Source organism: Cebus imitator, unplaced genomic scaffold, assembly GCF_001604975.1.
Source record: "Cebus imitator isolate Cc_AM_T3 unplaced genomic scaffold, Cebus_imitator-1.0 Scaffold0, whole genome shotgun sequence".
In the NCBI taxonomy this organism is placed as follows: Eukaryota; Metazoa; Chordata; class Mammalia; order Primates; family Cebidae; genus Cebus; species Cebus imitator.
The window spans coordinates 8,578,077-8,594,522 of NW_016107315.1; the positions used below are offsets into that span (position 1 = coordinate 8,578,077).

Sequence of the window (16,446 nt, forward strand, 5' to 3'; positions counted from 1 at the left end):
AGTTCAAGTCCTGGATATCGTTGTTAACTTTCTGTCTCATTGATCTGTCTAATATTGATGTTGAAGTCTCCCACTATTATTGTGTGGAAGTCTAAGTCTTTTTATAAGTCTTATATATCTGGGTATTCCTGTATTGGGTACGTATATATTTAGGATCTTTAGCTCTTCTTGTTGCATTGATCCTTTTATCATTATGTAATGTCCTTCTTTGCTTCTTTTGATCTTTGTTGCTTTAAAGTCTATTTTATCAGAGGTGAGAATTGCAACTCCTGCTTTTTATATATTTATTTATTTTTGCTCTCCGTTTGGTTGGTAAATCTTTCTCCATCCCTTTGTTTTGAGTCTTTGTGCCTTGCATGCGAAATGGGTCTAGATGCAGCACACCGATGGGTTTTGGCTTTTTATCCAATTTGCCTGTCTGTGTCTTTGAATTGGGTGATTTAGTCGATTTAAATTTAGAATTAATAATAATATATGTGAGTTTAATACTGCCATTTAATGTTAGCTGGCTGTTTTGCCCATTAGTTGATATAAATTCTTCATTATGTTGATGATCTTTACTTTTTGATATTTTTTAGAAAGGCTGATACTGGTTGTTCCTTTCTATGTGTAGTGGTTCTTTCAGAAGCTCTTGTAGAGCAGGCCTGGTGGTGATGAAATCTCTGAGTGCTTGCCTGTTCACAAAAGATTTTATTTTTCCTTCACTTATGAAGCTTAGTTTAGCTAGATGTGAAATTCTGGGTTGAAAGTTCTTTTCTTTAAGGATGTTGAATATTGGCCCCCACTCTCTTCTGGCTTGTAGGGTTTCTGCTGAGAGATCTGCTGTGAGTCTGATGGGCTTCCCTTTGTGGGTAACCTGACCTTTCTCTCTGGCTGCCCTAAGTATTTTCTCCTTCATTTCAGAAACCCTGGTGAATCTGACGATTACGTGCCTTGAGGTTGGTCTTCTTGGGGAATATCTTTGTGGTGTTCTGTGTATTACCTGGAGTTGATTATTGTCCTGCCTTGCTAGGTTGGGAAAGTTTTCCTGAATAATATCCTGAAGCATATTTTCCAGCTTGGATTGATTCTCTTCGTCACATTCAGGTACACCTATCAGATGTAGATTAGGTCTTTTCACATAGTCCCATATTTCTTGGAGACTTTGCTCGTTCTTTTTTATCCTTTTTTCTCTAATCTTGTCTTTTCGTTTTATTTCATTAAGTTGGTCTTCGACCTCTGATATCCTTTCTTCTGCTTGATCAATTCGGCTGTTAAAACTTATGCATACTTCGCGAAGTTCTCGTGTTGTTTTTCAGCTCCATTAATTCACTTATATTCCTCTCTAAATTGTGTATTCTTGTTAACATTTCGTCAAACCTTTTTTCAAAGTTCTTAGTTTCTTTGCATTGGGTTAGAACAAGTTCTTTTAATTCCCAGAAGTTTCTTATTATCCACTTTTTAAAGCCTGCTTCTGTTAATGGAACACAGTCTTTCTCCATCAGGTCTTGTTCTGTTGCTGATGAGTAACTGTGATCCCCTGTAGAGGGAGAGGCATTCCGATTTTGGGTATTCTCAGCCTTTTTAGGCTGGTTTCTTCCCTTCGTTATAAATTTATCCATCTGTCTTCTTTATAATTACCGACTTTATAATTGGGTTTCTGAGTGGATGTCCAGCTTGTTGATTCCCAGTGCCGGAATCTGAGCAACCCACTGCACTGGCTAAAACAGCGGCGTTAAGATTGATGGTGCTTTTCTGACCCTGCACCAAAAACCACCACACCGAGGTGCCGGCAAAACCGCCTCGCCCCGTGGGGCTCCTCCGCTGGGAATCTTCTGGTGCGTGAGCAACAAAAATTCATCTGAAAGTGTGGCGTCCTCTCGTTCTCTGCGCTTTCAGTGGGAGCTACAATCCCGAACTGCTAGTGATCAGCCATCTTGGATCTCTCAATGGGCTAGTTTCTACCACAGTGTTTTAGTACATGTCCTGTTGGAGATCTGGTCACAGGAATGAAGACAGGCTGACAGAGGCAACACGACAGTGTACGCTGTACCAGAAGACCTGTCGGGGAGAGGAAGGACCCTAAAGAGAGTGGGTCTCTGCCCCCTGTATTCTAGATGCAGAGACCAGAGGGACATGCGGGAGGGAGTTTCTGAAAATACTATTTATATCAGTCCTTCCTGGGAGAAACGAAATGAAGGAGGCAGACAGATAACGTGTGCCAAAGAAGGAAGATGAAAGGGAGAAATGAACATTCTAGGATGAGAGTGGGTGAGTTTACTACAAATTGGATCAGTATTGTGTTATAGCAAAGACTAGGAAAGAATAACAGCAGGTCACTTAGAAGACTTCATGTGACCACCAAAGGTAAATGGAAGAGCCATGTTTCCTGCTTAAGAAGATAATACAAGGCTGTAAAATATGATATGTGATATATGATATGATAATGGCTGCAGCCTGTCAGGGCCTAATGCCACCCTCCTTTAAGGACGTTCTGTCTATTCACCAAGGAACAAGTGAAGATCTTATCCTGAAGTCTGTTCTAACACAGTTAAAAGTGCTGGCCGGGCAGATCACCTGAGGTCAGGAGTTTGAGACCAGCCTGGCCAACATGGTGAAACCTAATCTCTACAAAAATTAGCCAGGCATGGTGGCAGTGCCTGGAATTCCAACTACTCAGGAGGCTGAGGCACAAGAATTGCTTAAACCCGGGAGGCGGAGGTTGTAGTGATCCAAGACGGTGCCACAGAACTCCAGCCTGGGCACTAGAGTGTGACTGTTTAAAAAAAAAAAAAAAGAGGCAAATCATTCCCTCTGTGAAGTCAGTGAAACCCTCTTTCACTAACCTGACAAGGCATATTGAGAAAAAGCTGGTCTTAGTAAAATAACCACAAAATTCTATATAAACCCCAGCAAATAGATCTTCTTCTAAACAGAATTTAACAATGCCATGGTCAATATGAATTTATCTGAGGACATCTCAATATTAGGCAATCAATTAACTGAGCATAAATCATATCAAAAGGGCAAAGGAGAAAACTAAAAGCAAATCATACATCACCACAACTGGACAATAGGCATTAAGTAAAATATAACTCCCATTCCTAATATGAGTGCTGGTAAACAAAATCAGAAGGCTGCTTCCTTGTCATGACAGAGGCTATCCACCCTAAACCAACAGCCAATGTCAAATTTAACTGGGAAGTGTCTGTTCCATTTTTATCTGGAAATGAGACCTGATTGCCTGTGGCCAGCATTCTTTAACATTGCACAGGGTTTTCTAAGACGTATAAGAAAGAAAATAATCAGACACCAGGGTATAACTATAAGAAGAAGAAAACATCCTTATTTGCTGATCACAGAATCCTAGAAAATCCAAGAGCATTTTACCTGTTAAGGTAAGAGAGATCACTAGGGAATCAGAATAGAAAATAAATAAGCAAATACATTTAAAAAAAATTATATGCCTTTGGAAGAAGTTCTGGAGATCTACTGTGCATACTGATGACTAGTTAATAGCAATGCATTGTTTAGTTGAAAATTGCGACTTTAAACATTCCTATCACAAAAACTGGTACTTGAGGTGATGGATATGCTAATTACCTTGGTTTAATCATTCCACAATGTGTACATATATCAAAATATCACATTGTACACCATAAATATATACAGTATTTATTTCTCCATTACATCTTTTTAAAAGGACAGTAGGCCGGGTACAGTGGCTCATGTCTGTAATCCCAGCACTTTGGGAGGCCAAAGAGGGAGGACTGCTTGAGCCCAGGAGCTCAGGACCAGACTGGGCAACACAGTGAGACCCTGTCTCTTTAAAAAAAAAAAATACGAAAATAAGCCGGGTGTGGTGGCAGCGATAGTCCCAGCTACTTGGGAGGCTGAGGCAGGAGGTTCACTTGAGCCCAGGAGATCGAGGCTGCAATAAGCCCAGATTGTATCACTTCACTCCAGCCTGGGCAACAGAGTGAGACCCTGTCTCAAAAAATAAAAATAAATTTAAAAAATTAAAAAGATTAAAAAAACCAATTACACTAAGAAAATCATGAATTATTTCCCTCACATATTCCAGAGGATTTAAGTTACTTGGATCAGTCTATTAGATTGACAGATTAATTCTTTCTTATAGTTTTTTTATCAGTCTACATATATTTTTCTTAACTGATCGAATTTCCATGGTATTAACCTTTATTTGACCCCATTAGGAAGACTATTAACTCACAATAAATCTTAATTAAAATAAAACAAATGTTGGTATCAACGTGATTTTACAGAAGAAAAAATATGCCAGCCATGATCAGTCAGAAAATAGAGCAGAAAAAGATTCTAGTCACAAGAACACAAAAGAAAAGAAAGGAAAACACCTGAGACAGACCATGCATGTACTGGGATGAAAGTTTGGATGAGGGAAAGATGTGAAACCATCCTCAATTAATTCTAAGATTAACCAAATTTCAATTGAAATTTCATGGTGATTTCGGGGAAACCTAACAAATTATGCAGAGTTTCGCTGAGAAAAATAAACAGGTGGGAAGAGGTAAAATAATTGTAAGAAAATAAATGAAGAAAGGCTAGTCTCCCAGGTGTTAAAACTGTCTGTAAAAATTCAATAGTGAAATCATTGGAGCACAATGTCAGTTCAAAAACAGATCCTAGAGTGAAAGCTGGAATAACTTTTCAGGAAAAAAATTTGTCAATATATAATCAAGAGTCTTAAATAGATTCATATCTTTTCTACTTCAAGGAAGTAATTTGAAGTGAGAACAAGATTTATGCACAGAATTGTCCATGGTGGGTTGTTTATGGGAATGAAATGTTAGACACATTAAGTCATAGCACACATGGACAACTAATGCAGTAGTTTTAAAAGTTTGTAAGTTAAAAAAAAAAAACAAATATCATATTTTTAAATATCATATTGTTAAACTGCATTTTTTGCTAACCCGAGAAACTAACCTAGGTCCAGTGTAAATTAGCAAAGATGGTCAAGCTGTTGCTCTGTGTTCTGACTGACTCTCTTAAGTCTCCATGCAGGATGCACGATGCCTCTGATGCTGACATCACCACCACAGCCTGGTGCTTGAGCTCCTCTAAGACATAGCGCCTTGCTCTGGGCCCAGGTGTATGGGCCCCTGTTATCCATCCTCACAGTTGCAAAGGTGTGAGCAATCAGGATTTCAAAGACGTGGGATGGGTCCAGATTGGGCTACTCCAGTTTGCCAAGTGAGTTTATCACAAAGGGACTGAAAAGTGTAAATATCATATTTGAAATCATGATAGTTGCTTATGTTTCTGTTCAAGCATGTTAACAGAACACCCAGAGAATTTCTGGAATTTGATTTGATAACGTGCATCAAAAGCCTTAATCGTTTGTATCTCTTCTGACCAAGCAATTGCACTTAGTTACGTGTTCTAAGGAAATAATTTTGCACGTAAACAAAACATTAGCTAACTCAGCTTTAAAAAAAAATAATGTATAACTATAAACAGTCTGAATGTCCAACTGTTTTCCTATTTACGCAATAGGGAGTGCGTAAATTCAAACAATGGAAAACAGTATGACCACTAAAAATGATGTAGTAGGCAGGGTGTGGTGGCTCACACCTGTAATCCTAGCACTTTGGGAGGCCGAGGCAGGCGGATGCCCTGAGGTCAGAAGTTTGAGACCAGCCTGGCCAACATGGTGAAACCCTGTCTCCACTAAAAATATAAAAATTAGCCAGGCATGGTAGCACGTGCCTGTAATTCCAGTTACTCAGGAGGCTGAGGCAGGAGAATCACTTGAACCTGGGAAAGGAAGCTGCAGGGAGCCAAGATGGCGTCAGTACACTCCAGCCTGGGCAACAGAGTGAAAAAAAAAAAAAAAAAGAAAAAATGATGTTTTAGAAAAGTATTTAATGGCCGGGCGTGGTCGCTCATGCCTGTAATCCCAGCACTTTGGGAGGCTGAGGCGGGTGGATCACGAGGTCAAGAGATCGAGACCATCCTGGTCAGCATGGTGAAACCCCGTCTCTACTAAAATTACAAAACATTAGCTGGGCATGGTGGCGCGTGCCTGTAATCCTAGCTACTCAGGAGGCTGAGGCAGGAGAATTGCCTGAACCCAGGAGGCGGAGGTTGCGGTGAGCCGAGATAGTGCCATTGCACTCCAGCCTGGGTAACAAGAGCGAAACTCCGTCTCAAAAAAAAAAAAAAAAAAAAGAAAAGTATTTAATGACCCATAAATAAATATGTTCATGGAATATTTGAGTAAATCAGGTTATAAGATGACCTCTAGGTTAACAATAAAACAAGTCATCAATAAAAAAGAATGAACTGCTATAAACAGAACATGGATTGATCTCAAAAGCATTATGCTAAATGAAAGAAAACAGAAATGACTACACATTACATGATTTCATTTATGTAACATTTCTGGAAAAGGCAAAACTACAGAGACAGAAAGCAGATTAGTCATCCTGGGGAATGGAGTGGGTGTGGGACTGACTCACAGCATGAGGAGCCTTTCTTCAGTAATGGGAATCCAGTTCTAACATTGGATCACAGTGATGGTTGCACATGTATATAAATTTACTTAAATCACTGAGTATATACGTAAAATGGGTAAATTTTAGGGTATTTAAATTTTATCTTATAGAGACATGACAATTACAACACAGATAAGTGGACACAAAACACAACAAAGATAGGTAAGTAAACAGTCATTATACTTTTTCTATTTTTTGTGAGACAGGCTCTTGCTCTGTCACCCAGGCTGGAGTACAGTGGCATGAGCATGGCTCACTGCCTTGAACTCCTGGGCTCAAGTGATCTTCCCACCTCAGCCTCCTGAGTAGCTGAGTCTACAGACACATGCCACCATACCAGATGATTTAAAAATTTTTTTGTAGAGATGGGATCTCTCTATGTTGCCCAGGCTGGTCTTGAATTCCTGGGCTCAAGTGATCCTCCTGCCTGGGCCTCCCAAAGTGCTGGGATTACAGGTGTGAGCCACCACACCCAGCTGGATATAATCATTGATCTGCACTAAGATGCAAACAGTGGCTGTTTATTTCTAGAGGGTGACGGTAAGGGAACTTCTTTCTCAGTCCTTGTCATTTGGGAACTGGTGTGACAATTATAGCTAGGCCTCAGTGTTATAAGAAATTCACCAGTTGTGCATAGCTAGGCCATATTATTCTCCTATTCAACACAAATGATCTCACTGAACACCAACGTCAGACAAAGTCACACTGAAACCACCGTAAAAGGAGACCAAAAAAATACCATGTCATAATTTTGTCTAAGCACAGGCAAAAACATGGTGACCGTGAAACACACACAGTATCAAACATCCCCATTCTCTAGGCAAATACGGGTGACTGCTATTTCTTTACTAATTACAACTTTATCTTTGCTCAGGGATACCTCCCCAGAGATAACATTTCTTAAGATACCTAACCATAAAACTGTCCCCACTTTCTGACAGCACTCAATCTAGAGCAAATCTTCACTTCCTGAGACCCTTCCCCAAATTATTCAACCAAAGCCCAAATTCATTATATAACAGGTCCTTCCTAACACCCTCTTATAGAGATGCCCTACGTCTCGCCATGGTAATAAATCCAAATTGTTATCTGAAGGTGTGTTCCTGGTGGTCTCTGGCTGGAGGACGCTGATAGAATTGCAGGTTCATGGAATTTCAACTGAGACCCTCACTGCCTTTGACTGGAGCCCTGGACTCAGGAACAGTGCATGCATCTGAGACCCCCTTGTGTCTCTACCTGGATGAGGGGCCACTCACCCTTGGCTGGGAACTAAGTTCATGCTGAATTGAACTCCAGGATTTCCCTGCAGCTTTTGGTGTTGCATTTATCTTATTTTCTTAGGAATAGGTCCCACTTTGGACATTTGGTTTTCTGATCAGATTCTACTGTTCTTCGGTGAAACTTTTCTAGCAACTAACACCTGCTGGCCTAATGACCTGTCTATCTATTTGCTTGTGGACTATCTTGAATGTTGTTTGTTCATTGGGAGAGGGCAGTAATAAGTCCCATAAGTTTGTCCTTAAGCTGGCACTAGGGGTGGAGTGGTCAGTAGGTCACTTCTTGGAGACACACTGTGTGCCGAGTCACCATTGTAAACCTTACAATGACTTCTTCCTCAGTCTTATTCTTGTGTTCCTTGTGCTTTTTAGTTTTGTCCGCCCATAATCAGGAGGCTTTGACTCCTGATCATTGATGACTTGACTCTGATGAAGCACCAAGATCCCAAATTCCATGAGCACCAACCCACGGATGTGCTGCAGTTCTTGTGGGGTCTTGGCCTTTTCAATCTAAAACTGTGCCTCCTCTGGCGCAAGCACAGGCTTTCTTTATGTTTTCTAATTAGAGTGCTAAGTCCTATGCGTATCTTTTTAAGTGCCACAAATTTCCAAAGACAATTGGGAATGACAGTGATCACTCTGGGGAACTTTTGATATGAACAAAATTGTTCACTTGAGAGCTTCCTTTGGACAAAGAGGATAAAACGATTCTGATTATCCAATGGTATGCTTTCTCTAATCGGTATAATGAGGTTTCTAAACACAATTAAGATTCAAAAATCGCCTCCCTTAAAGATTCAAACTGTGAGAAACTTAAAAACGGTCTCCCTTGTAGATCCACTGAAAACACATTCCAGTTCTCCCCATCTCTCCCCACCTCCTTTGTCTTTACGCTTAAAACCTTGCTCAGCTCATTAGGTCCTTATAATTGCCTTCTCCTCCTCCTCCCCGCTCTCCTCCTCTTTCCACTCCTCCTTTAAACCAGTTGCACACTACTTCATTGTCTCTTAAAATTGCAACCCCCATGAAAGAGGCATCCGACACTGACTGGTAGGTAGTATTTAAACCACAGTTGTGTTTAGCGCTGCATGCTATTAATCCCCAGATTCCAGAATGGAAAGACAGAAATTCATTACAGAATTCAGACTTGGGCACACTCAACTCAGGGCTCTCTGACCTCTTCCAATGAAGCCACCTGTTGGAGGGGGCCAGGAGTTACAAAAGCTTGGTTAAAAAAGGGTAACTAAAAGCGTAACTGGAAAGACCCAGAAGATGACTTAAGACACAATGAAATACACTTGCACTCAATCAGGATGTCATAAAGCGTACAAAGTAGGGCAGAATCTTTTGGGAGCTACACCACATCTCTTTCCTGCTAAAGTAAGCTGGACCTTGATTCAGTCTTGCAAGCAGCAGAGAATGAATCCAAAGGAAACTCCAGAGTCAGACCCATCTAAATCCTTACCCAGTTTTTAGGGTTAGTTCCTGATGTGGACATTTCCAAACCCTTTTCCACTTTTTTGGTTGATACTTAAAATCAGAAATTACAGACATGATACATAAACAAAAAACTGGCAAATCATCCCACTGCATGAACTTTAATATTTGGCTGGAACAGTTTAATTTTAAAGTGGCTTTCGATATCAAAAAGGATAAAAATCCAAACTAAGTTCATGGGTTTACAATGAAAGCAAATTAAACAGATCTTCCCTTCCTTAAGGATGAAAAACACTTCCTTTTGACAGAGACACTTATACTGTAAAAAAGGGGGCGCTGGAACAGTAACAGTCTCATTTTAGCTAAAAAGAAAAAGGAACCACTGCTCCTCCTGAGGAATTAAGAAGCAAATCGAGGGAGACGGTAGTGCCCAATTCCCAGTGATTCCCTCAAATCAACAAGGAGCACTACATTTTAAAGTAGAAGGCAATAAACAAGGCTTTGTGAGAGATACAGGCACTACTCTGTCAACTATAAATCCTACCGTAATTTCTGCCCATCTGCTGTAGGCATAAAGCTGCTTGGGTGGCGGGAATTTCAAATTATCCTCAAATTCTTCCTATCACTCAGCTTACACTTAGACTCAACGTTTGCTCAACTGATTAACATGCATTTCTTCTGTGACACCACAGCAGTAAATTTCATTAGGAGACATCTTTTTTTTAGAAGGAACCTTTTATCTAAATGGAACTGCCAAATCACATGTATTTCAGATGGCCTGTTTCTAGAAACATCTGAAGACTTTCCCATGCATGTTACTTCGGGAGCTCAATTACATGTCGTTTTGCCCCTCCCTATGTGCTTGGCCTAATCTGATGATTATGTGAAGTCCAGTTTTGTCCAGGCTAACAGTTCCAATGATGTGGAGAGAGTTCCAGGGGCTGAAATTCAAACAGCCAGTCAGGCCTGCTTTGATGCCTAGTGTAGGAATAATTGGTGAAGACTGCTGAATTACAGTATAAGTAAGTACATTTTAGACCCATAACTTAATTTCCATCTGTAAAGTGGTAGTAAACATGAGTTTCTATCTGAAAAAGATCATGCAGGTCATAATAAGTGGATACCGGGGGGCTGAGTCACAAGAAGGGATTAAAGTGGAAACATCAACACCCACATTAGTCTGGGCACATTATCCAAAGCAGGGAAGTGTCTTTCCTTTTGGTGTGGGTGACCATGTGGATGAAGTACCACCATTCAGAGTACAGGACAGAGAGGTCACTGAGTAGAGATCCCAAATGTTGGACCCTATGTCTGAGGACATCTGAGTCCCAAACAATGTTCAAAAAGAGGCCTGGGCAAATTCGAGTTAGTAGTAACTTGTCAAACAAGGACTCTGCTACGTACCTGCCCAGATCTCTGAGGTTATATGAGGGGCCATTGGAGCAGCCATCACTATCAGGGCACACAGAGCATCCTCAAATTCAGGGCTATGGAGAAGGACTCTCTGAGAGGCTTGCTAAGTAAGGAAGAGAAAAAAAAAAGTAAGAAGACTAAGGTGTAAAAATAAGCAGGGGTAAGGAAGACCACTAATGTATCTGAAGTCTAGGGACATAAGCTGGTAGGAAGAAACCCCCTTTGCCATTCGCCATCCATTTCTGCTTGGGACAAAGAACTTCCCCTACTTAATGATAGCACTAAGATAAACTACAGCAAGCCAAATTTGGTGGTTCATGCTATACTCTAGTACTTTAGGAGGCCAACGCAGGAGGATCACTTGAGTTCAAGAATTTGAGACCAGCCTGGGCACTATAGCAAGACCTCATCTCTATGAAAAAATTTTTTAAAAAAGAAAAATTAGCCAGGTATAGTTGTGCGCACCTATAGTCCTAGCTACTCGGGAGGCTGAAGTGGAAGGATCACTTGAGCCCAGGAAGTCAAGGTTGTGGTGAGCTATGATTGTACCACTGCACTGAAGCCTGGGCAACAGTGAGACCCTGTCTAAAAAAAAAAAAAAAAAAAAAGAAAGCTACAGCAGCAGCAATAACGAATACATTACTATCCAGAGTATTTACTATGCCCTCATCTGATGTTAACTTATTTAGTCCTCACTACTCTTCAAGGGTGGTATTCTTACCTCAATGGATAGATGAAGCAGCTAAATATCAGCGAGGAAGGGAGTCTGCGCCCGGGCACTCTGTAACCAAACTCTTAACCACTCTGCTAGGTTTCCTCTGTGCTGCAGGTCCACAGAGAAATGCATAGAGACCTGCTCAAAGGCATTAAACTGTGAAACATTCTGGGCAGGGGGGCGCTCTACCCTACTCAGGGACCCCTATTCTTTTAAACACCTTTGGCCAATTCCAGCAAACATGATTGTGTTTAGCTCTGCGTGTTATTATTAAGGACTTCCCAAATTCCAGAATGGAATAAAAGTAAAGCAGTTTCTTGCTTTACTTTTTCTGATTAAAAAACTAACACACGGCCGGGCGCGGTGGCTCACGCCTGTAATCCCAGCACTTTGGGAGGCCGAGGCGGGTGGATCACGAGGTCAAGAGATCGAGACCATCCTGGTCAACATGGTGAAACCCCGCCTCTACTAAAAATACAAAAAATCAGCTGGGCATGGTGGCGCGTGCCTGTAATCCCAGCTACTCAGGAGGCTGAGGCAGGAGAATTGCCTGAACCCAGGAGGTGGAGGCTGCGGTGGGCCGAGATAGCGCCATTGCACTCCAGCCTGCGTAACAAGAGCGAAACTCCGTCTCAAAAAAAAAAAAAAAAAACAAAAAAAAAAAAAAAAACCTAACACACACACCCCACAGAAAATACAGGAAACAAAAAAACTGCTCATAGTTATACAACCTAGAAACAAAGGTGTATTTTATCCTTGTCTCCAAAAATGCAAAAACGTGTATGTAGATGCTTATTATACATGTAACATTTTCAGGATTGGGATTCTTACCATATGAATACTTTTTTAAATTATTTTTTTAAATATACAGATAGCGTGTCTCACTATGCTGCTCAGGCTGGTCTCGAACTCCTGGGCTCAGGCCATCTGCCTGCCTTGGCCTCCCAAAATGCTGGGATTACAGGTGTGAACCACTGCACCCAGTTCTCGGTTCATTTAAACACTTTTTGTTTTTTTTAGAGACAGAGCCTCTCTGTTGCCCAGGCTGAAATGCAGTGGTGTGATCTCGGCTCACTGCAACCTCCACCTCCCGGTTCAAGCAATTCTCCTGCCTCAGCCTCCTGAGTAGCTGGGACTACAGGTGTGTGCCACCGCACCCAGCTAATTTTTTGTACTTTTAGTAGAGACAGGGTTTCACCATGATGACTAGGCAGGTGTTGACCAGGATGGTCTCGATCTCTCGACCTTGTGATCCACCCGCCTTGGCCTCCCAAAGTGCTGGGATTACAGGCGTGAGCCACCGCGCCCGGCCCGTTGTTCTTTTTTATCTTTATTTTACTTTTAAAAAATTACCTTTATTTTATTTTACTTTTAGAGACTTTTATTTTACTTTTAGGGTTTCTCGCTCTGTGGCCCAGGATGGGTTCAAGCGATCCTCTCACCTCAGCTTCCTGGCTGGCTACAGGCACACGCCACCACGCCTAGCTAATTATTTTATTTTCTGTGATGCCCAGGGAGGTCTGGAACTCCTGGCTTCAAGTGATCCTTTCACCTTGGGCTTCCAAACTGTTGAGATTACAGTCATGAGCCACTGTACCTGGCCCCCACCTGCCTTAAAAGCCTGGAGAGGCCTTCATTTTTAAAAAGCATTTGTTAATAGCTTTAATGAATGCTTTTGTTGCCTAATAGCTAAGAACACTTGTTGATAAATCCTCTCCCTGGCAAGAAAAATGGTAGTGACACATAGCAAGAAAAGAGTCCATACTGAAAAGGCTGATTTTTGGTACTGGTGAGAACGATCCTGATCCGTCCAGGTTAAATGAATATCAAATGTAATAATGCTGAGGAGGGATCACAGTTCATTCAGGAAATCAGACAGTGGGGGCGCAAACAGCCAGAAGACGGGAGGCCTGAGTCTGGTCCCAGATTTGTCACTAATCAACTACACATGTCATCTATCTTCCCTGGGCCTCAATGTCCTCATCTGTAACATATTGGGGGAGAAAGGGGTTTGGACCAGAAATCTTTAAGAACCTTCCAGCAATAAAACTAGATTGTGACTATGGAAAAATGTTTCTTTAAGGCAAGCCACACTGAGGTGGTGACACAGTGGGGCTGCTCTGTGTCCCTCCTGGGACCCTACGGGGCTCCTTGCCACACCTCTCCCTCCCTCCTCTGCTACCAGCAAAGGAGGACAGGCCACTTACCGAGAGGGCACTGCTGAGTCCCATCAGCTGAGAAATTGCAGAATTCAGTGAGAAGTCCTCTGTGAAATGGGTGGTCACCTATTGATAAAGGTTCAGTTATTCACTTCTTTCAAAATTCTTCTGGTTTTGTATTTTTTGAGACAGAGTCTCACTGTGTCACCCAAGCTGGAGTGCAGTGGCACGAACTCAGCTCACTGCAATGCAACCTCTGCCTCCTGGGTTCAAGTGATTCTCCTGCCTCAGCCTACCGAGTAGCTGGGACTACAGGCGTCCACCACCATGTCCAGGTAATTTTTTTTGTATTCTTAGCAGAGACGGGGTTTCACTTTGTTGGCCAGGCTGGTGTTGAATGCCTGACCTTGTGATCCACCCGCCTTGGCCTCTCAAAGTGCTGGGATTACAGGTGTGAGCCACCACGCCCGGCCTCAAAATTCTTTTAAGCTTTCCACAGAAAGACTGAATCATCAAAATAAAAAAGGAAAATTAATTGAATGCAAATATAAATATATCCACTACCTCAAATAATTGCTATGTTTCATCTGCACAAACATTTTAAAATGCAAAGTCAACACTGTTCCCACTGTTTTATCTGGGATACTGTTGGTTTTTATAGTAGGTGCTTAGAAAAACAGTGCTAGTGGCTGGGCCGGCACGGCACGGTGGTTCACGCCTGTAATCCCGGCGCTTTGGGAGGCTGAGGCGGGTAGATTACTTGAGGTCAGGAGTTTGAGACCAGCCTGGCCAACATGGCGAAACACTGTTTCTACAAAAATACAAAAAATTAGCTGGGTGTGGTGGCGCATGCCTGTAATCCCAGTTACTTGGGAGGCTGAGGCAGAAGAATCCCTTGAACCTGGGAAGCAGAGGTTGCAGTGAACTGAGATTTTGTCACTGCACTCCGGCCTGAGCAACAGAGTGAGACTCCATCTCAAAACAAAACAAAACAAAAAATAAACAAAAATAATACAATGCTAGTAACATGAATAGGAGTCAGGACCCATTGATGGGCAAACTCCACATAACAGAAAACAGGAGTAAAGGATGTCACTTCTGCATGGCTATATGACTTCGCTTCACAATGACATTTTTAGCGTATGGGATAAGGCTAATGTTACATTTTGAAAGTAGAGTCAGCATAAGAACATTAACACAAGTTGTCAGCTTTTTCATGTTTGTGTGCTTTTCCACTTCGACTATGGGCAAGAATACAGAAAAGTAACACATCTTTAAGGATGTCAAGAGTTTCTAACTTGTTGAAGTAACCCAATTCTATTATCTGATGAAATAGAAGAATTTGCCAAATCCAGGGAGAAAATATGTGGTATAAACCCAATCGCTCAGACATCACTCAGACCCCTACATTCATTCAGGGAGCTCTGTTCCCCCACACAGAGGGGTACAGAGGACAGAAATGAAGCTGAAGAAGTGTTACAAATGAGGCCATGCTGGAGCCACGGCCACTTCAGGTTATACGAACCAGAGAGGCAAAAGCCTGCCATGCACGTGTCTTCAGTATCAGAGTGCAGATGAGGGACGCTGGTTAACTTTATGTCTGAATCAGCATGCCATTTTCTTTTTAAATCAGCATAGGAAGAATTTGGGATATCAGATACCCATTACAATGACTTCAGATTTGCAGAAATTAACCCCCAATAACTCACATGGATATTGTATAACAAAGTAACTGAGTGTGAAAGTCCCTGCTATGTGGGGGACTTGGATTCTAATCTCTGCTCAGTTCCTCACTGGCTGTGTGACTTTAGGCAAGATATCTGGGCCTCATCTCTATCCCCATCTACACAATGTGGAAGCTACAGAGGACAGTCTCCTAATGCCCCCCTCTGTTAACGTAACATATATGGCGTCATCCTGGATGTCAGGGTGATCCTGGATTTGGTTCTCTGCTTGGATGTATTAGATATGGAAACATGGAAAGTGACAGCTTCCTGAGACCTAGGGTGGACAAATATGAGACATCATCAGAGAGCCATTTCCTGAGGGCATCTCTTTCCATTAAAACGTACACATTGTGGCTCCACCTCGGTAAAGTACTCAAAACAGTAGGGTCAATCAATTCAAGCAAGAAGGACCACCATCACCAGGAAGAAAGAAGACCCACGGGGGCCCACCTCAAGGCGGGGCGGGCTGCAAAGACCACAGGCAAAGGCTCTCAAAGAGTGCTCAGTTACGGAGTTAACCACTGGAACTGGAGAGTTTCTCACCTGAGAGATGACGGAGTTCTTGTACTCCCAGATCTTCCTGGCCTCGGCTTTCTCCTTGTTACTTAGCAGCTGAGGCTGGGGAGCTTTCCCAGAAGCCCTGGCCTCAATAAACCGAGTTGTCAAGGCCCACAGCCGTTGTTGCCATCTCAGCACCCCAGGGAGAGCGTCAGCTGAATTCAGCACCGGTAAATGAGAAAGAGAGAGAGCACAATGTAAGGGTGATTGACTTGGTATAACTAAGCAGAGAAAACGCCCATGAATTGATGTGACACTTCCCTGTACCCTTATGGATTCATCTGAGGGCAGGCTGAAGGATCCTCCCCGGCTTTCAGTATCTGAGAATTCAAACCAGGATCAATTCTATCTTATTTTAGTGCCCAGATTTAGAGCACTGGATGGCAGGGCCACTCAGAGTGCCACCCACAAACTGTCATGAGCTCAGAGGTTTGGTCAAGACGAGCTCTGATGCCCTGCCACCCTGATTAAGCAAGCTTGCTGTGATGAAAGTGCCGTGGAGCTAACATGGTGCTTGGGAGACACCGTTGACTCCTGCTGGTGCAATCTCGCATCTCGTGGATGGCCTGATGGTGCTGCAGCCATGCTGCTGTACAGTATGAAATGCTTTTTTTTTTTTTTTTTTTTTTTTTTTTTTTTTTT

General features: G+C 42.2%; 1 protein-coding gene across 1 annotated transcript in view; it reads right to left on the reverse strand.

The window, feature by feature from the left end:
• Nucleotides 1-16,446, reverse strand: part of LARS2 (leucyl-tRNA synthetase 2, mitochondrial) — a 161,736-nt gene that overhangs the window by 16,719 nt on the left and 128,571 nt on the right. Inside the window, exons 17-19 of the mRNA XM_017521971.2 lie at nt 15,790-15,959; nt 13,568-13,645; nt 10,637-10,748 (exon numbers count right to left, since the gene is read on the reverse strand). Of these exons, the coding sequence (XP_017377460.1) occupies nt 10,637-10,748; nt 13,568-13,645; nt 15,790-15,959 (360 nt within the window). The remainder of the gene's footprint in view (nt 1-10,636; nt 10,749-13,567; nt 13,646-15,789; nt 15,960-16,446) is intronic.